The sequence below is a fragment of the Gymnogyps californianus genome, chromosome 2 (genome assembly GCF_018139145.2).
Source record: "Gymnogyps californianus isolate 813 chromosome 2, ASM1813914v2, whole genome shotgun sequence".
Classification (NCBI taxonomy): Eukaryota; Metazoa; Chordata; class Aves; order Accipitriformes; family Cathartidae; genus Gymnogyps; species Gymnogyps californianus.
In genome coordinates this window covers 146,099,581-146,120,797 of record NC_059472.1, presented here as the reverse complement: position 1 = coordinate 146,120,797, position 21,217 = coordinate 146,099,581, and the positions used below count along the sequence as shown (strand labels likewise).

At 39.1% G+C, this 21,217-nt stretch overlaps 1 protein-coding gene across 1 annotated transcript; it reads right to left on the bottom strand.

The window, feature by feature from the left end:
* Nucleotides 1-481: 481 nt before the first annotated feature.
* On the bottom strand, nt 482-19,705 carry ARL5B (ADP ribosylation factor like GTPase 5B). Its single transcript, XM_050892256.1, has 6 exons — nt 19,613-19,705; nt 10,879-10,939; nt 9,482-9,629; nt 6,407-6,490; nt 4,535-4,686; nt 482-2,518 (listed from the first exon to the last, which is right to left on the bottom strand). The coding sequence occupies exons 1-6, from the start codon at nt 19,656-19,658 to the stop codon at nt 2,470-2,472; spliced, it is 540 nt and encodes a 179-aa protein (XP_050748213.1). The 5' UTR covers nt 19,659-19,705; the 3' UTR covers nt 482-2,469.
* Between the last annotated feature and the right edge of the window lie 1,512 nt (nt 19,706-21,217).

Sequence of the window (21,217 nt, the reverse complement as noted above, 5' to 3'; positions counted from 1 at the left end):
ACACCAAGTCTTTTTCAAAAAAACAAACCACAGCATAAATGCTGTGAACAAACCGGTATCATAAATGGAAAACTGTTGTAGAAAATGAAGTAGTAAGGTGATCAAAATCATAGCTATTGTCAAGAATACTTCCTTCTGTAAGGGTACTCAAAGGTCTTAAGTGTTAAGGAATTAAAAGAAAACTTTCATTATTCTGATATTCTAAGGTCTACAATACGACCATTTCCTCCTAATCAGATGTATTACCTCAGGTGAGACTAGATTTAGTAATCAAACTATACATTTATGAATGGTTTTACCTGGAACGTATTACGTATAAAATCATGTTTGTTTGGGTTTTTTTAAACAATCAAATGGCTAGACATCCAGATAATGCTTTTTATAAATATTCAGGACTACACTCTGAATTACATAAAAATAAACTTGAAAATAAATCTAAATTGCAAACTGAAATTATTAAGTCACCAAACGAGAAACCTCATTCACAGTATCATTTTATTGTTTTAATTCATAATTTGCTTCCCTAAGAACAAAACAAATCTTATTTTCACACATTAGAACAGTCATTAGCATGAACATCGGAGCAAGAAGCTTTAGTATCAGATTTTAACCTTGCCTTGCATTCCTCTTTTTTCTTTGAGCACTACTTTTCACTGATGTAAATTATTTTCTGAGCATTTTGACTTGACACTCAACATAGCCTTTCTCCTAAATGTGACTTTTGCTAACCAGCATTAATATATAACTTCATTCAACCAATCACTGATTCCACATGTATTCAAACTCTTCTTTTTAACACTTATAACAACATATTTCTTGATACTTTTAAAATTTCATTAAGCTTTGTTCAAATAAAAATGGAATCAAATTGAAATTTACAAAACTTAACATTTTATTAAAGAAAACACAGTGTGCTTGAATTATCAAAACAAGATTCATCAAAAACATTTTGTCATTAAAGGACTCTAGTCAATTAGCATAATGGTTCTAGTAACCAGACTCCACATGGGTTTTAGGCATGCAAAAGTGCAGAATGGTGCTTTTGGAAAGCCTGCCAAGCATTTATGTAGGTTAGATCCTTGACTGCTGCTGGGATTTCACTAGGAATTGGGTGTCCATTATTGTTTTTGTTTCCCTTTTTATTTTTTTCTCAGATGGTTTTTTGGGCGTTTGGTGGTTGGGTTTTTTTTTTTTTGCGTCTAATGTTCTCAGTTAACTTCATCCATAGCTTTAGATTCTCTTTACAGATCCAACTTCATCCCCTTCAAATTGAATTAAGAGTTACTAGGTCCAATCTTTCAACACCTGTTTTTCAAATGGAAGCTCTCTACTGTTTCAACTTTCAGTTCCTAAATTTCAGGTGAATGCATCTAACTTGAACACCATCAAAAGTTCTCTGCTCCTGCAAATACGACTAAAACTGAAAAGTAAGGCAAAATATGTTCTCTGCAACAGAATCTGAAAACATATTTGATAGTAGGTAAATAAATGTCAAGATTAGCTTCACTCTGAAGTCTACAGATACAGCACCATGATTTTGTTCTGTTTATAAATCTGGCTTCCCTTTTGATTTTGCATTCATTTAGAAAACAGCACTCTCACTAAAAGGTGAGGAAGGCTCATGTATACAGTATTTAAAATTTTAACAGATTACAGCAAGTCTACACATAACACTGGCTGCCATGATTCCAAATTTAATTATCAAGAGGTTTATTTTTAAAAAGGTATTCAAGTTCTAAATGACTAAACCAGCACTTTATAACAAAATTTTTATCCACTGTACAGAGATGTATTTTCAAGTAAAAGAAAAAGAATCCTATCCTAGAACTACTTACCAGAGAAACTGAGAATGAAATAGATTTCTTTTAAGGCAGAAGTTCAATTATATACCAGGTTAAAAGCCACCACAATATTAACTATAACTAACCCATTCAGCATTTAAAAATTTGCATTCATAACTGTTAACTCCCGTGCTGGCTAGAACTCCACTGATGTCCCAGGAAGCCCAGCTGGAGATACAGTTATCCTTAGAGGCTAAAGCTATGCCAGAGTAAAGTCAACCTACTCACTACTTTTTCATTATTAAACAAACTGCGCTCATTTATGTTAGTAAGTTATATAAACTATTTAGAAAGAGGAAGTATGAAATATTGACAATGACAAAACAGATTTTAAAAAGCTATCATTGAAAAAGTTAGAATACATATTCAGAGGAATTTCAATGCTTAGAAACAGATTCACATACGTTCATTCAGTTAAAGATTAGTGTATTAAAAAAAGTTAAGAAAATACTTTGTGTTTCAGTTCAACTGCACTTGATTCAAGTACAGCTTGGGAGTTGGCTGATATAAATTAAACATGGTCACTGCCTCAGCAGCCAGAAGTACAGAAAAATGTACATGTTCACAGGATAAATAGAAGTCTCTTCGTTTTGGCGGGGGGGGGGAGGGGCAGGGAGGGAAAAAAAAGCTATCTCACTCCAATACGGGAGGTCATCCACTCCAAGCCTTGGCATAATCTGAAAGATAAGAGATGTTATATTGGTACTAGTTCTATACCAACATCTTTAAAGTATTTTCTACTTGTTTTTATGTTTAAAAACATCTACTTAAAATAAATAAAATCAGCTGGAATTGGAACCGAAACTTGAACAGAGTAAATAGTGTTTTAAACTAAGTCTACTTAGGCTTTAACCACAAGAAGATGGTCAAGCATACTATTTTATTGAAGCTTGGCACTCCTTCAATTTTTTTTCCTTGTAAATCTAAAAGACACTATGCTTAACATGTTTGCTTATAAGTACATGGAACCAAATAAGTTTTTCTTTTTCTACAGGTTTCCCATGACAGAATGCTTACTTGAAAGCTAGACCTTTACATAGTAATACTAAAAGACAAAGGACAGGTACTCAAGACTGAATTGGTTCACGAAAAGGCAGTGTATCAAGAATTCCAAAATCCAATTACAAAAATAAAAATATGTTTACATTCAACACCAAGATTGCATGGGATCTAATCTGCTTACTCACTCAATTTGCATCTCTATTTACAAGTGTTCCATTTCAGAAGACAGGCTTTCCTTTGATGTTCTAGGGATCTAGTTATGTAGTTTATGCCATCTTTAAGCTTTACCTTTGTAAAGTATATCATGACTTAGCTATCCAAGAAGGCTAGCTTCACTCACACAGGGCTAATCTCCCTAGACCTCTGTCAGATCTTCCCAAGGAAGATTCAGCTCAGCGATCTAACTCTGGGAATTTTTTTTATGAGTTGGTCTCACTACTGTCACAGTTTTAAGTATTCTAATTACTCATCATTTTTTAAATAAGAAAGAAGCAGCCCAGGATGGCCAATATTTCTAAACCGAAGTTCATTAATTTCTACCCTCCTGCAAATGCCAACTTATTTGAAGATCTAAGTAAGTACATAAACTAAATACTCAAAAGCGACTTTGGCAAAACCGGTAGGAGGAAAGCAGAGTTAACTCTTAGAATGAAACAATACAATCCAAAGACTCAATCAAAAAAACCAGTTTGTTTTCACTAACACATCCCACCCTAAGGAAGTGAATGCTACCAATCACTCTGCAAGATATGTCCATTACATTAGACAATAGTTCACGCTAGAAGTGAGGAAGATGCTCTCACTTCCCAAATACTCCATTGGATTCACTATTTTTGATGTCACAAGACCACATTAGTGTAAAGGTTGTACAATACAGCTGAAAAAAAACTCTAACTATTACACATTAGAAGACTGCTTTAAGAATCAAGATGAAAAATTAGCATATTTTAAACCATGTAAGCAAGACACTATCCAACTTTTTACAGGCATCCAAAACTGTTTTTTGATCTTTATAGACAAAGGATCTAAGGAAAGCTTAGCTTTCCATTTTAGTAATTGCTGGCATAAGGTATACAAGTTTCAAAATTAGCTACATCGGCCAGATATAAGTAAAAGGTTTAATATTGGTAACAATTTTGTTTTATGCCAGATCTATGTACCTTTTCATCAAAACTATGTTTGAATGCTTATCAGAAAACCCAACCAACCAAAAAAAACCCCCAAACCACCCCAAACCGCCCCCCCCCCACCTTAGAAGCTTATGGCAGATCAGAATGTAAAGGAAAATGACAGTAGCTTATTTCTTTAACTACACAAAGACACACAGAATAAGAGGGTAGCGCACAGAGAGTCAACAATTATGCCAACAGCTACATATCGGGGGGGGGTGGTGGTGGTGGGTTTTTTGTGTGTGTGTGTGTGTGTGTGTGTGTGTGTGTGTGTGTGGTGTTGTTTGGGTTTTGTTTTGTTTTTTAAACAATAAGCTGAAAGACTTTCATACAAATTTGGAGTTTGAGCTATGAAAAAAATATCTACAAGGTTCAATAAAGAAAAGGAAATATTCAAAATGTCCCTCTGACTGCAAAGATCAGAAAATACGCTCTTTCAGCAAATCCACACTGGTGCCAATAGGCTTCTAAATCAGTATTCTCATTTACCATATATATCTATACTAAGGAGTAAGCATTTACCCTTCTCCTGTCAAAGCACAACAGGACTGAATGTGCCACGGGTGATCCTTTATGGAGCTAAGGGTGAGGTATGTAGATATCTCAGCAGCTGTCATGCAACCTTTCATGTCCTGCTTGTTTGCAAAGATGAGAACTGCAGCCTTCCGTAAATCCTAGAAGTAATTTAGAGTATTCATAATAGTTATTATAAAGAACTAAAAGGCTATTGCATTAACTGAAGCTTTTAAAAGAACTGTATTCAAGCTAATCTACAATTACACAGCAGCATGGAGTTTTAACAGACTTACTGCATTAAAAATTAATTACATTAAGACTGAAGAAACTAATTTATTCAGAAGTGTTCTCCACCACAGAGAATCAAATTATAATGTAGTATACAACTATCCTTTCGGTGTTGACCACATGTTCATATGTTAACTAATGAAAGTCTTGTTAAAATATATTTCATAAAGCTCAAAACCATCCAGCCAGCAGAATTATTACTGGATAAATATTCTAAAATCTACATTAGATACTATTCAAATGGAAAAGCCTGCTAGATATCATTCCCTTGAAATTACTTTCAACTTCATTAAACAAGTTCTGTAGCGATTAAAGCAGTAACAATTTAAGAAAGCTGTCTAAATTCTTGTAAGTTTTATCCTACTGTTCCAAAAAGGGAGCTCTAATAATGCTGTAGCAGCTTTAGTAAAAACAGAAACTAATAAAAAGTTGTTTTGTTTCTGTATGGAAATGAGGATTCCCCACAGCAATGAGACAAGAACTGGGATGTATGGTTTTAGGAGCGCAGAAGGGAAAACAAATGCAATACTCAGGAAGCTGACAGTTGTAATTAAAAGTGTTCAACACATTTAAATGTATACTAAATTTTGACACTATTTATCCATCAAGAGAAAAAAACCCAAACCTTTATGGTCCAAAGTTGAAAATTCACTCCCTGCAAGTAGTCTACTCTAGGCCTACTGACTGTTTTCAAGAGATGGTAGATCACAATCTCGTAAGAGTTTATAACACTGGAAACCAATAAGTTACATGGGAAAACTTCACCACAAAAGTCATCTTTCCACCTTTTTTGGTAGTGTATTTGCTCCTTACTACCAGACCCAAACTACATTAACTATAAAGTAAAAACCTCACTCATTTGAAACAATGCAAATCTCTCAGAGAAATTAACTCCACAGAATTACTTGCATTGTACTAAATCCTTTTCATTCAAAAATGAAGGGAGATATTTAGATTTAAAACAACCCTAATTTAGCTTGAGAGTGATCACAGAAGGTTTTAATGTACTTTACCTAATCCAGTGTAGATGTTAATTTAGGATGTTTGAGGGAGTTGACCCAATGTTGAACAGTCCTCAATACAACATATAATAATAAAACTACAAACAAAATAATTCAGAAGGAAACTGAACTGAAACTAATTTATCCATAGTATTAGATATTTCTCCTTAATTTTAAGGAACCAGATTAAAACAAACAGGAAAGAGAAATGGAATTGCCTACTTTCTAAAAAATAAAAATAAAAATAAAAAGTTTCTTGAAATTTTAACCATTTAACTGAAAGAAGAGAGAGAGTGGTAGAGAACAATAATACCCAGTTACATTAATATGAAGTTTAAGATATTTTACAAGTTCAACATTTGCAAAGTAAAGAGTGATTTGATTACAATCAAGTAAGCCCTATTAGAAGATTGCTTCATAATAATTTTCCTGTTTACTTATAATTCACATAGTTTTAAAATGTGACCAACATGCATGCACATTTAGGCTCAGAAATTTTTTGTGACAGTATAATTTTTGCTAACATAGGAAGCATGTAATGTTATTTGTTCACAACAAAAGAAACTATTATTCCAACTCCCCACCATACCTCATGAGCCAGCATTCTATAAAGTTCTTCTTTTGTAACAGAAAGTCGCTCTCTATCAATGCTGTCAACAACAAGAATGATGAACTAGGGGAAAAAACAATAGTACAGTATGTAAGTACAAAGTATAAATTACAGAAAGCATGTTTGCAAGAGACTACTACCACTAGTCTTCCTATATAGGAGAGACATAGACTTTCAGAGCACACTAGAAAATAGAACAAGAGGTTTATTGTTACAGTCTTTTCCTAGAGCCCTGGGAATCATACATGAAGATTACAGTTAAAAAAAAATTAAAAAAAATTGTGCTTGTACATTTCAGCACTGCTATTAAGATCTACTTTCATGTACTATGGTTAAATCTCCTGGGTGGATTTTCAGGCCCTACATCATAAGCAAAATAGTGATGTAGGTACCAAAAGCACCTATAGATAGTGGATTACATTTAAAATGTGGATGACAAACTTGCTACACAGTTATCAATGAAAACAGCTATTATTGTCCACTACTACTTGCATACTCAGAAAACTATAAAACTGAAACTGAAATTCCCTATTTTGAAAGAAGCATTTTTAGCAATTCAGTATCATCTGACTCACAAGGCTTAAGAAATGTTATTTCAAAGTAGTACATCAGACCTCAGAAAGCTATGTACCTGTAGGGCTTAGCATTATGTTGTTGCACAACACCTTAACCTTTGTAACACAAAGGGCCTGTGCAGTTGGCCTCTCACTTACAACTTTCCACCCTTCCACCTAGGCACCTGCAGACGGCTGTAGCAGTGATTTTACCCTTACTGTTCCTTCCCTGCACATTATTCTCATGGCCGTGCACTTGTGAATCCTGAGACACTGCTAAGGCTGGTACACCAGGTCTCCCATGGGAAGCAATTGCCACTGGTATGAAAATTACCCTCTCTTACCCCACTCTTTCTGCCCCTTGTTTTCTATGTTCTATTTTACAGCCTTATACTAGAGAGGAAGAGGCATGGCATTACATAGTAGGTGATACCCAAGTAAACGCTTGTAAGCATTACACGATAGTATGTGTACACAAACCATAACAACTGAGCAGTGTTCAACGCTTGCCCTGCCCAGAGCGTGCTCCAAGCAGCGCTAACAGCATCATAGGTGGGAACAATGAGGAGGGAGATCAAGCATGCACTGATGAAAATTATACAGATACTATTAAAAAAAAAAAAAATTACAGGGAATGCATGCTGCACTGGAGAGTAAACCAAGGAGATTACATTCATCTGAGAGACGCCATGACTCCATCACTTCTCTTCCCAGATGGGAATACTTTTCCAACCCTTTTCTCTTTTACTGTAGCTCTCTTTTTGTTTGCCCCCCTTCCCCCCTAACTTAACCATGAGCGCTCGCTCCCTCCCCTTTCCTCTCCCCCCAAATCTTGTGTCTGCAAGCCTGTCTCAACGTCCTTTCTGTAAGAATACTACTATCTGACTCTTAAAACAGAATTAGCCATGTCAAGTTGAAACTAATTAGGACAAGTATGCACTGAAAAGCTTATTTGCGGGATTTTTACATTACTCCAAAGATTTTGTTTAGATTGCTTCAATTTACAGGTAAGGAAAGAGAGAAAAGAGAGAAAGTAACAAACAAGTAGGATTAGAAGTCACCGCTATAATTCTCCAACATATGCTCCAAATCACTTTGCCTTATAAAAATTAAGGAGATTCATTACCCATTGAAAATTACCACAAAGTATGAAAAACTAAGTCAGTTTAATGCTGCTGTGACTTTGAGATGTCTAGCAGATGAGGAGGAACAGTAAAGGAATTATTCATATCAGGGAGGCTAGGATTAGCATACTAAACAGACCCCTTTTCTTCCTCAACTGTTTCCAGCAGACAAGGCTTCTAAGTAAACAGAAAGTTCTTCTTTTCAAGTGATAGAAAGTGCTGGATTTCAAACACTTATTAGCCAGAATATGATGAAGAACATCCCAAAAGGATCAAAAAAAGAACTAATACATGCATCTCCCCAAATTCCAAAATCAAAGATTCTCAATGGACAAATGTCAAGAACTTATTGTTATTGTACCAGACAATGCTGGCAGAAGTCTCTTCGCCCTCATGTGTATGTGTCTTAGATGTAGCCATACTTTTCTAGATAAAATTAAAAAAAAGTTTAAAATACTAGAGATGAAGGTTGAGATGTCATCACCAGGCTTTCAGTAGATAAAAAGTTTCTGAACATCTGGAGTGGATCACTCTAATCTCCCCTCTCTCAAAGGGGGGCATAGGACAGAAAACCTCATTTTACAGGAGGATGGAATGCTTATAAAATGAGTAATATCTACAAGAGATCTCTGCTTTTAGTAGAAAAGAAATTAAGTCTAAAATCTTTTACATCAATGCAGAAGTCTCAAAGTGAGGCTACAAAGATTTTACGTGCATGTTGCGTTGATAACCTTTTGGCATCAAAAAGACTGGCATAAAAAACAAACCCCCAAAAGACAACTGTTGCCAAGTTCTACTCCAGCCTTTCCAGCAATGGCAGCTTTACCAAGTACCTCATGAGTACTGCACAGCTAGACTTTCCTTCATCCTTTGGATAAAAGCCACAAGCTGATGAGCTTTTTAAATACCGCTGCCTAAAGACAGTTTCATTCTTCATCCTTAATTATTGTTACCTCAAAAACATTTCAGACTAGACGTACACAAGTTCGGTTAACCACTGCAAATCTGCACCAAATTTGCAAAGTACACTGCAAAATTTTCTTTTTAATATACTTGAAAAAACATTCAAAAAAGCCATTTGATCTGAAATACATTTTTATATCATTTGATTGTCTAGGAAAAAATTCTAACTTCACAGTTTATACCACACATCAAACAACATTACTTTAAAGTATACAGGAAAAATACTTCAAATATTACCAGAAAATTGGCTGCATACCAGAGACACTTTAGACTTTTTGGGTTTGTTCTTCCTCAAAAAGATTTAAAGACAATACAGCTGCAATCTTTATAAAAATCTACCGATATTTCTAATAAATAAATATAATTTCAAATGAACTTATTGAATTTGCAGACTTCGAAGCAGCTTCTCATACCTCTGTGTTTGAATAATAGGTATTCCACGATGACCGTAATGACTCTTGTCCTCCAATATCCCACATTAAGAAATGAGTGTTTTTCACCACTATTTCTTCTACATTGCTTCCTATGGTTGGAGAAGTATGAACCACTTCATTCATTAAGCTAAAGGAAACAATACCACACCATAAAGACCAGCCAGTAAAATCGCTTGTCACAGCTCAATCACAACAAATTTGTTCTAGAAAAAGTAAATATGTGTAACTGATAAAAAAAGACTAAAAAGCCAGGCATATTTCAAAGAGCTATACATTTGAATTTTTATAGAAATAAAGCAAATATTTAAAAGCAGTTGTTCAGCAAAAAGATCAGTTCAATCTGAATTTGCACTAAAAACTGTGGTTGATGAAGTTCTAGTGTGCTTTTGTAGCAGAGACTGTAGACATGCTTAAAGACATCAGCAACGAAAAATAAGCACATAAAAGGCTTATAACAAATGGATAAGCATCTGCGTTTTAAGAGGCTTCTCTTTTTAAAGGACACTCTTTAACAGATACTTAAAATGCACTTGTTTCATAGTAGAAGCTGCTATTCTAAAGATCCCAAATAAGGGGAATGCTAAACTGTGCAAAATATAAATCGGAACATAATTTTTTCAGAGCACTCAACTTAGTAATTCAATATTAAAACAAATTCCAAAGGACTGTTTGTTTACACTGCTGAAAATGTCTCAGTTCTACCTTTAAGCTCTGTCAAAAGCACTTAGGAAAAAGTTTTTTTGGAAAACCTCCTCTGCTGCATATCCAAATATATGCATAGTAATTTGGCTACACTCTCCTCCTTTCCCACAATTACAATAGTAATTATGTTCCTGCCAATATGCCTGAATTTATCATAGATATTCTTGTAATGCTGGCAAGATTTGGGTGCAATGATGCTATTGAAAATGCTTAAGGTAGGACCCAGGCAAGATAAAATACTATTTTGAGGAATCCTCCATCATAAATTTTAGACACTGGAATCAGGAAACATTGGGAAACATTTATGGATTTTTGCAGAGTGGCTAGAATTTCCATTAATTTAAAAATCCCTTTCTTCTCTGCAGTTCTTGGCAACAGGATTATTTCTATGCTTACAAATAAAGATAGGCTTTGATGGCAAAAGAATTTGCAGCTCACTTTGTGCTTGTATGTACAATTTTGTTATTCAATTTACAGTTCAGTTTTAAAACACTGCAGTTCCTTCACTTATCATTTCAATATTTACTCTGTTTAGAACAACTAATACCATTAGTGTACAAACTGTGATCTAGAACCCTAGAGATTCCGCCAGTTTGCAAAGCTGGATTTTCAATGATTACACAGTGACAAATACTAAAATGTAAACAGAAAAATAAAATAGTTCATATACTTACAATTGGTAAAGAATAGTAGTCTTTCCAGCATTATCAAGTCCCACTATGATTACTTTGTGCTCTGCATATACACAAAAAAGGCAAGAATAAATTAGTGGAAACAGCAATAATTATAATTCTGGTTAATCACTTTTCCTTACTGAAGAAAGCAACTGCTTGTTTGTCTTATTTCAATAGCTTACACACAATATTGGTGACTGTCGTGGTTTAATTCCAGCCAGCAACTAAGCACCATGCAGCCGCTTGCTCACCCCACCCCGCTCCCACTGGGATGGGGACGAGAATCAGGAAAAAAATTAAAAGTCGTGGGTTGAGATAAGAACAGTTTAATAACTAAAGTTTAAAAAATTATAATAATAACAATAATACAAATATAATAACAATAATAATAATTGTAATGAAAAGGAATATAACAAAAAGATAAATTAGACCCAAGAAGAGACAAGTGATGCACAAGGCAATTGCTCATCACCCGCTGACAGATGCTTGAGCAGCGATCCGCCCCTCCTGGCCAATTCCCCCCTGTTTATATACTCGGCATGACGTTCTACAGTATGGAATACCCCTTTGGCTAGTTTGGGTCAGCTGCCCCGGCTCTGCTCCCTCCCAGCTTCCTGTACACCTGCTTGCTGGCAGAGCACGGGAAACTGAAAAATCCTTAACTTAAGATAAGCGCTACTTAGCAACAACTAAAACATCAGTGTGTTATCAGCATCATTCTCACACTAAATCCAAAACACACTGTACCAGTTACTAGGAAGAAAATTAATTCTATCCCAGCCGAAACCAGGACATGACTTCAGGACAGAAAATTAAAAAAAAAAAAAAAAAATCCACAAAGCCTCATCTTCTCTTGACACTACAGTTTTAGGAAAAGTCAGTACTGGAAGTCTTCATAAAAGAATGGTTACTAATATGATTACTTCATTTAAAAAATCTAGTTCTAGAAAGAACAGTACAATGAAAAAAATATAACTCATAGCAGTGTATCATCTTAAGAACATCACCAAACATCCAAAGACTGTACAAAGTATTAGCCTAACATTCAAGGCTCAGTAATAACCACTTGTTAAGGGACCACCATCATTCGCACAGTAAAAACTAAGAGGAAGCTGTATTTTTAATAGATCACGAATTCCAACGTTGCAATTTCTGAACTCAAAAGTCACAGAATGACAGAATGGTCGAGGTTGCAAGACACTTTTGGAGGTCGTCTGGTCCAACCCGCCTGCTCAGGCAGGGCCACCTAGAGCCAGTTGCCCAGGACCCAGGAGACTCCACAACCTACCACTGTCTGTGCCAGTGCTCAGTCACCCTCACAGTGAAAAAGTGTTTCCTGATGTTCAGAGGGAACCTCCTGTGTTTCAGCTGGTGCCCATTGCCTCTGGTCCTGTCACTGGGCACCACTGAGATGAGCCTGGCTCTGTCCTCTTTGCACCCTCCTTCAGGTATTTATTATGCACATTAACAAGATCCCCTCTGAGCCTTCTCTTCTCCAGGCTGAACAGTTCCAGCTCTCTCAGCCTTTTCTCATATGTGAGATGCTCCAGTCCCTTCATCATCCTTGTGGCCCATCGCTGGACTCTCTCCAGTATGTCCATGCCCCTCTTGTACTGAGGAGCCTGGGACTGGACACACTACTCCATGTGAGGCCTCACCACTGCTGAGTAGAAGGGAAAGATCACGTCCCTCAACCTGCTGGAAAGTTCAACTTATAGAATGGTGATCTTCCAAATGCTGCAATGTTATTTTTCCAGGCACAGGGGAAGCAAAACCAAAACCAAACAAAAACAACAAAACCGCCCAGAACTTATATGCTTCTCTGTAGTTAATCCTTCTTAGAATTTAAAATACAGCAGCACAGCCAATTAGAATGGTGGTTCTTTTGATACATGTGTGAAGTTAGAAGACACTGAACTGCTTACTGACAAAGAAGTAAATCACTTGAGAGTAGAGAATTTACAAACGGATACTAGAAGTAAAACTTGCATAAAAAGTCTGTGAACGGGCTCACTTTTGAAGGGGTAATATTTAGAATTCTAGGGCACTTATTCCAAAGCAAAACATGGTTCACAGCTTAAAGATTTCCTCTAAAATACCACATTCAATCTACAAGACATAAAAAAATTACTAAAAGGGCAGAAGATCTATCATAAATATCAAGTTGGTGGTTTTTTTCCTGCAAGTGTGTGGTCTAAGGAAGAATTAAAGTGTTGTTTGGTTTTTTGTTTTGTTTTTTAAATCTGTTTATATATAATAACCTAGGTCTTTTCATATTGAAAGTGATTTTAATAAAACAGTCTCTTGCTTGGGACTTTCAGAAGTTTTGCTATGCGATACGGCACTCACAAATATTGAAAGGTATTTCCTTGTATCAGTTCCCCTACTACTGCATCCTGCCATAACGTTCTAAGGAAAGAACTTTTCCTGGCCTCAAATTCAGTGATACTTTTAGCCCCATAAGCAACATCATCAGTAATTAATAACGTTTCCCAATACATAACTGATATTAAATCCTCTCTGCTTTCAACTCTAACAAACCATGCCACATGGCTAGACTGCCCATCTCTTCTTCAAATTCAGTTAAGTTTAAAGGGCTTTCAAAGTTCAAACACAGAAATACCCTTCTGTTGTTTTCAAAACAGCCATGTTGTCAACTATCGCCTAGAAGAAGATGACTCTACTTTTGCAACATTCTGTCTGAGTTATTTTCAAGGAGGAAAAGAAAAGGAATTCCAGTCAGGCATTACACTGCTCTTTCCCACCTTCACATCAGAATATAGTCTAACTTAGGAATGAATGAGAAAAGCGTTGGATGAAACAATATCACGCTACTTAAAGTAATGAAAAAAATAATCTCCATTGAGATGACTGTTTTTGAAAGCCACTGAAGCATGAATGGTTCAACACTAATTGGGAAAAAAAAGGCACAGCTTATCTGTGTTACTCCATAGTCAAATGGTATTTTATACAGTAACTGGATAAGCACAAACAAGAAACAGTCATACAAGTGTTAATTAATGTTGATTTGGGGATGAAAATAATACAATGAAAGCATCAGCAACTAACACAAGTAGCAGTTTCCACCTTTTATTAATGGCAGTTACTTCCAGAACCGTCATCTATGGTAATGGAAAACTCTTCACTTACAAACATATTCAAAAGTTGAATTTCTGTCTATTTTGATTAGATTACAGAATTTTTACTTGTATATGTGCATTAGAGTAAAAACATGTGAACTTAAAAACTGCCAAACTAAGACAGAACAAAATTTTAGCAAGACAAGTACTTGTTTACAAAAGCAACTAGTAGAAGACAGATGCCACATTTGAGAGAAAGGACAATTATGGAGTAAACCATAGGCAGTGATTTATGCTCATATTTGTGTTCTGTACTTACAGACTAACCCAAGTTTCTCTCTTTCACTGGCTGGTATTCAAACTCAGTTTGGGTTGTATTCATGAATATCTTCCCAGTCCACCATGTTCTTGGCAAAGGAAGAAGAAAATCCATAACAGAGTTGCCAGAGCAGAAGAGCAGAGTCTTTATAAATCAGGTAGAAAGAGGGAAAAGAAAAAAAAGTAGAAAAAGTAGGCATACGCAGGGGAAAAGATGACAGTATTAGACTACTATTTAAAAGAATCCAAAGAATTCTGTTATATCAACCATTCCTGGCAGACTGTTTAAAAAAAATAATAATATAGTATTGTTAAAAAAAAAATCTCTGGCAGTCTAGTATTACAAAATAATAGGACAGTGAAGATGATCATCTTGCAGATGTTAGAAGGAAGACATAATATGCTCTTTTCTTCACTTACTCTTCTATATTCCTCTGTGGTGAAAGGACCCAAATCTGAAGATTCAATTCTCACAACTTTGCCCTTCCCTCTTTCTAATTTGCAAAAATTAAAAATAAAAATAAAAAAAAATTCTAAATACTTTAATGATGAGCAAGGCTCATTTCCAACATATTTGAAAGAGGAAATGAATATTCAAAAAGGTACCTATACTTTTCAGGCTGTGAAACACAAAACCCACATCTAGTTCTGAAGAACAACCATCCTGGAGGCTTCAAGGCTGAAGACAGAATGCAGATAGAAGTGTGCTAAAGAGGAGGCAGGAGGAATAGCATTTTGCTAAAGTTCAATGACATTTCAATACAAGGATTCATTCTGCAGAGTAAAAGCTGCCTTAGAGTCTTCTTTTAAGCACAAAAGAACTGCTTAAATACATCTTTTATTTCCAGACTTGATGACAAGAAAGTAGCCTTCAGTACTCACCGGAATCAAAATTCATTTGGTTTTGCAGATAATGGTCTCTGCTAACCTGACTGTACAGTCTGGGAACTGTCAGCAAGCCTAAGTGAAGTAAACTGTGGAGTTACAGAAGTTTAGTCACTTTGACTGAGAGCTTATCATTATTTTTCTTACGGTAGTTTTTTAACACCTATAGCATTTATTCAGAGCAACCTGGAAGACTTTGAATGAATATCATTCAAAAAAACTAAAACACAGATTTGTGAACTTAAAGAACTATATCAGCCACATACACACACAAAGGAATAAGGTATTGACAATTATCAGAGTTGCCTTTATCAGGGTTGCTGACATTCACTTCTGTGTTTTCCTTATAGTTTCATTAAGAGCAATCTTGATAGTATTGATGGAACGATAAGTGAAGCAAGTTTTATTCAGCTACATGTTAACATAGGCAATAAGTTAGTTGCTCCACCATTTATTCATATTACTACACACTGCTTAGAATACTCTGCCATTTGAGTACTGAACCATAGCCTCAGCAGGTCATTTTTGAAGTCTGACTTTTTTAAACTTTTAATAATTTTCAAAATAAGTGTAAGTTCAATCTGAACTTATGACACTTTAGACTTTAAACGGCTGCAGGGCATAATATTTTAAATGAAAACAATACTCAGGTAATGTTTTTTTGTCAATTTCAAAAATAAGGAAAAAGAATCAGGAAGCCATCAGTAAGTCACCTAGGAAAAAAAAAGACAAAAATCTATTTCTAAGCCAATTGTTTCTCTTATAAGTAAAGTATCTCTATTTCAGTTCACATCGTTCAATTACTACTTGATTAAGAGACAATATATATTGAGAGCTGAAAGACACAGAAATGCTTATTGTCTTCCTTCAGGCTTTAACCTCTGTACTGAAAAGGCACAGAGACCAGAAAACAAGAAGATTAAATAAGGCCCTGGAAGAGTTTTGACCACTACCACCACCACCACACAAACAGAAACAGCCACTGTTTGAAGACTACTGCCAAACTCAAACTGGAAATGAACCCTTCCAAACATATCCACAGAACTAAGCAGATATCCCCTGACGGACTGTGTTCAGGGCACAGGCTGTTAACCTTTCTCTCTTTCATTAGTCACTGACTCACAGATCAGCACAGGCATCACCCAGTTTCCTTAAACTGCTCTGCACTGCAGCTTTTCTTGTTCCATAATCCCACATACCAGATTTGGAAAGTAGATGGTGCACTGCAATGGAAAAGCAAGTGCATTCTGCCAGGGGAGCAGGAAAAAGGGCTAAAGGCTTTCCCCTTCTAAAAGTTCCCATCACAGGTCAAAGCCACACAACACTATTTTAATCGTTACATTTTCCACCGTTAGCCAGTCTGGGTTTGCCAAAATGGGCTAACCATAATCAAAATGCACTGAACCAACTGGAACAATTAATACTGCGTGCACAGTGAGTTGAAACAGAAAAACAGACAGATTCAACTCCCTGGTAGGAACACACAGATGCTACCCCAAGTCATAGGGCTAAAACAGGTGAATACAAATAGTAAGAAATGCTGCTGGAAGAGGTCAATAGATAACATTAGTCAACAGACACTTATCGCTGAATGTCTTTAGAAACAGATTAGGTCAAGTCTCTTGACCTTCTTCGCAGTTCCTCATCCTTACCATTGGAAAGGATGGCAAGTGAATCAAATTGCAAGAGTAGTAAAGAAGATAGGTAAATTAATAAAATGACATTCAGTGCTTCAGTAGGATCTAAGGTACCTTCATTAGAAGGTTTTCCTGCCAGGCAGAAGTCACTCGGAATAAACTCAATTTTCTGTACATCGTGCATTTACTCTAACTGCACTGAACCCTGAGGCACAAAAACGCATGGGGCTTATTTTAAGATGTTAGTTAAGATGTGCATTTCTCAGAAAGCTACCAATATATCTTCTTCCTGTGAGTTAACAGTATTAGCTCACCAGTAGATATTTCTTTAATGTTGTCCAGACATTATTGATCAAATACCTTTCAAATTTTGTTTTTTCAGCTCAGCTATTATTTGCATTTATGTAAAGCAAAACTGCAGTGCATAATTAATACTCGAGTGAAATGCCAACAATTTCCTGTTCTGTATCTTCTAGCACTTAGGCACACCTCCTCCCTCATGCTCTACTTGATGGAAGACAGATGGCACTTTCTAAATCTTTGCTTTGTTTAACCCTTCATTTTGCCAGTATCGAGCGCTTCAGACTATCAGCACAATCCATACTAGCCATGATGAACTGACAACATGCTCCACACACATCGGGGTCTATTTGCATCTTTGGCATATTCCCCCTAGAGAGTCAAAATCATTGTGTAAGCTACTGTGCTAGTCTGCTCAACAAGCAGTTTCATGGGACAACCTATGAATTCTCCAAGAAATTGCCTAGATTTGATAAAACCAGAAGAGCAACCAAAACCAACTCAATAATTACTACCCTTTATTATTATTAATAATATTATTTAGAGGAAAACAGTCATGTAATTAGAGAACAATTTCCCATTAGATGGGTCAAAAATTTACATTTGAAGAGAATTTTCTAGGGTGGAATTCCAATTTTGGCCATGAAAAGAAACTCACTATCTTCTCTATGGCCACCACAGGAAGAGGGGGCAAAAAACCCCAAACAGACCAAACCAAAAAGAACCCCAGCAACAAAACAAGATCAGAACACACCCCAGAAGCCTCTCACTGAGATAAAAGCCAAATGGTAAGTATTTCATGGTAGTGCCTTATCTATCCTAACTGTGATACTAATTTTCATTAACATTTTAAGTGTATGAAGAATAACTTTCCTTTCAGGAGTTAATATACAGTAACAAAGACAACATGTTTTCCACTAATGAAACGGAATCAACGTAATGTAATGTTGTCATGTACTAACAAAAAAAAAAAAAAAAGAAACCAATGAAACTGCACCTCTTACTTCCTTCCTGAAGATAAATATTGACGTTGTAAGGTACCATATAGACCAATGCTAAAAGCCACCAGAAGTTATCTCCTGATCAGTTCTCTGCTTATAGACCTCTCTTTGGAGTCCTTCACAGAAGGAGTCACAGATTGCAGCATCTGATGAAAACCAAGACAGTACTTAATAGTTTTCTGGAGAATAGGGGGAACCTTGAATCTTACCAAATGGGTTTCCCAGTTCACAAAAACAAGAATCTTCAAATCAACAACAACAAATTCAGAAGACTCTATTAGAAGACTTCAGGAACAACATGGTGGGCTAGTGCATGCGGGGGAAAGAAAGGGTCTGGATCTCCCTCTCACTCCCATCCCATTAAAAAACAGTTTGATACATAGATGCCAATAGATACACCCATGGAGACCTTGCTCTGATATTTACAGAATTAGAATGGGTTATGTGCACTGACAGTGACAAGGCTATTAAAGGGACACCAGGTGTACCTGCCTCCCAAAACTTACAAATTTGTATTGGCAACAGTGTTGCACAAAAAAGGTTAACTACATTTTTAGTAACTTTAAAGTGGGAATGAAGCATGCATTTGGAAACCTGATGAGAGAACAATAACATCAGTTTGCCTGCTCCAAACTCAGGGCCTCAAGGAAAAACAATACAAACGTTAAATTCCTTGACTATTTTATTTGCTAACCAAAGAAGGCTAGGTAAGCAAGATTCATTAAAATAAATAAATTAATAGATAAAAAATAATTTCCTATTTTTATGATAACTGTCTGAGATAAAGGTGGTGGCAGCCACAAGTTTTGAACTCTGGATTAGAGCATGAGCCATTACTGTGGGGCTGGATGCACTAGGTAGGAGAGAACGGAAAGCTATCCCCTTGCGATCTTTTTATTCTTGGTTTGAGAAGCGATTTTCTTGGGTCACTAACTGTATTTAACTAGCATCTTTCCCAAAACACAACTAGATCTTTACCTCAAAGGCCCCAACACAAGTTTGGTGTATTTTCTTGATACTAAATATAAAAATAGCATGATTTTAATAGCAGACCCCGACTTAAAAGCGGAGGGTCTGCAAAGACAAACAAGACCTTCACCGTCCATCAAAGCTTCAGCCGCTGCAACGGTGAAAAAAGACGTCTGAGAGGCAGCAGCATTCACCACTACGCGAACTCGGGAGCACACCGCTGGAAGGGCTGCCCGGGATAAACGAAGTGTTCAGAGCAGCCAGGGAGGAAGGGGGAGAGGAGGGGACCACCTCAGTAAGAGAAACAAAGCGACTCCGAGCATGAGGCGCCGCGGAGCCAGCGCTCAAGGCGCTGCACAAAGAAAAGCCCAACTTTTGCCTGGGCGCGCCCTCAGGGGAAGCCGGGCGACCAGAGCAGGCCCCCAACCTCCGACGGCTGCCCGCGGCCCCCTCAGCCCCGCGGGCTCCACGCACCCCCCCCCCCCCGCCACCGGCGCGCCGCTCGCCCCACCTCCCCGCAGCCGGCTCGGGCCCCCGCGCCCACCTTGGCTACCGAAGAGACTCCACAGCTTGGCGAAGATCAGGCCCATGCCTGGCCTCGGCTTCCCGCCGAGCCCCCAGGGCACCCAGGGGCTCAGCCAGGCGGCGGCGGCGGCTCCCGCGGCTCCCTTCGGGCGGACGCAGCCCGCAGCGGCCCTCGGGCAGCGGCCGGGAGGGGGGCGGGGCACACGGCACCGCCCCACCCCCGGACAACGGCCGCGCAACGCCTACACGGCTGTCGCGCCGCGTCACTCTGTGCGTCATCAGTACGTGCACGGCGGGTGGCCTGAGCGGGAACGGCGGCCGGGGGGGGCAGAGTCTCTCTGGGGTGAGCTGCGAGGAGAGGCCGGGCTTTTCGTCGAGGCCGGTGAAGAGCCGAGGGGTCTGGGGTGTAGCACGGCCGGGGAAGAGGGAGCCGCCCCGCAGGGGAGCGGTGCCGCGGGGCGTGCTTGTCCCCCGCCCGGGGTAGAAGCAGCGCCGGCCGCGGTGGCCGGCCCTGGAGTGGGAGCGTTGCCGGTCTGCGCTGGCAGCGTCCTTTTCCTGTCCCCGTGTCGTTCAGCCGGGCGTGGCTGGTCCGCGGCCTTCGTTACGCTTAGGGAGAGCGTGTGGTTTTCAGGGCGCTCAGTTCTTTCCGGTATAGTAAAGCATTTAAAAATAGCCGACTCGTTTTCAGTGCTGTACTGTAGGTTCTCGCGTGTTGAACTCTTGCGTGGGTACCCCGGTTCTCTCACTCGGCAGCACCTTGGGGAGGGTCAGTAGAAGAGCACAAACTCTGCTCCGCCTTAGCGAAGCAATCTGCAGGCATTTACGTGCAGGAGGGGTGGAAATAAAAAACCTGTTATTTTTATCCACTCAGCAGCATTTAAGCTTCCTCATGCGGGGGGGGGGGGAGCGCTGTCAGCGCTTGTCAAATGGGTTTCTTTATATACTGGAGTTGTGTATTGAACTTGTGCCTGAGCTACCGCAGCGTCGCAAACTCACTGCTGCCCCGTAACACAGGGACGCGCCGCTCCCCCTCGGGCACCTGCCGGCAGCGATGCGGGCGGCGAGCGGCTGTTCCGAGACGTAGACCTCGGAACCCTAGAGAGGGAGAAGGACATTGCAACGGCCCACCCCGCGGCGCTGCGGCAAAGCGGGCTCTGCCCGCCGGGGTAACTCCTGCGGCCGCCCGTAAGCGGCGACAGGGGTGGTAAGGGCTCCGCTCACCCCGGCCAGGGCTCGGGCGGCGCTGAGTGGCCCCCGGGCTGGCCCTGCTGCTGCCATTCCCGTGCCCGGGGGGGGGGGGGGGGCAGCCACATCGCCGCCCCGCGACAGAGCGCTACAGCCGACCGGACGCGGTCGCTTCCCTACTCCGCTGCGGCGTGTCTGGCTCCCATAGTAACAGCCGAGCCGGCACCGCCCTGTCGGCCTCTGACCAATCCCTGGTGGCCGCAGAGGCGGGACTTCCTGCCGCTGCCCCGGAGGAGGCGGGACTAGCCTGAGGCGCGGCGGTAGGTGGGGACCTGGCGGCGTGTTCGGGGTCTGCGCGCTGCCGCGGGAGGGTGGGACGCGGCCCGGCCCGGCCCGGCTCGGCCCGGCTCCTGCGTGCTGCGCCCTTCGCCCTTCTCGT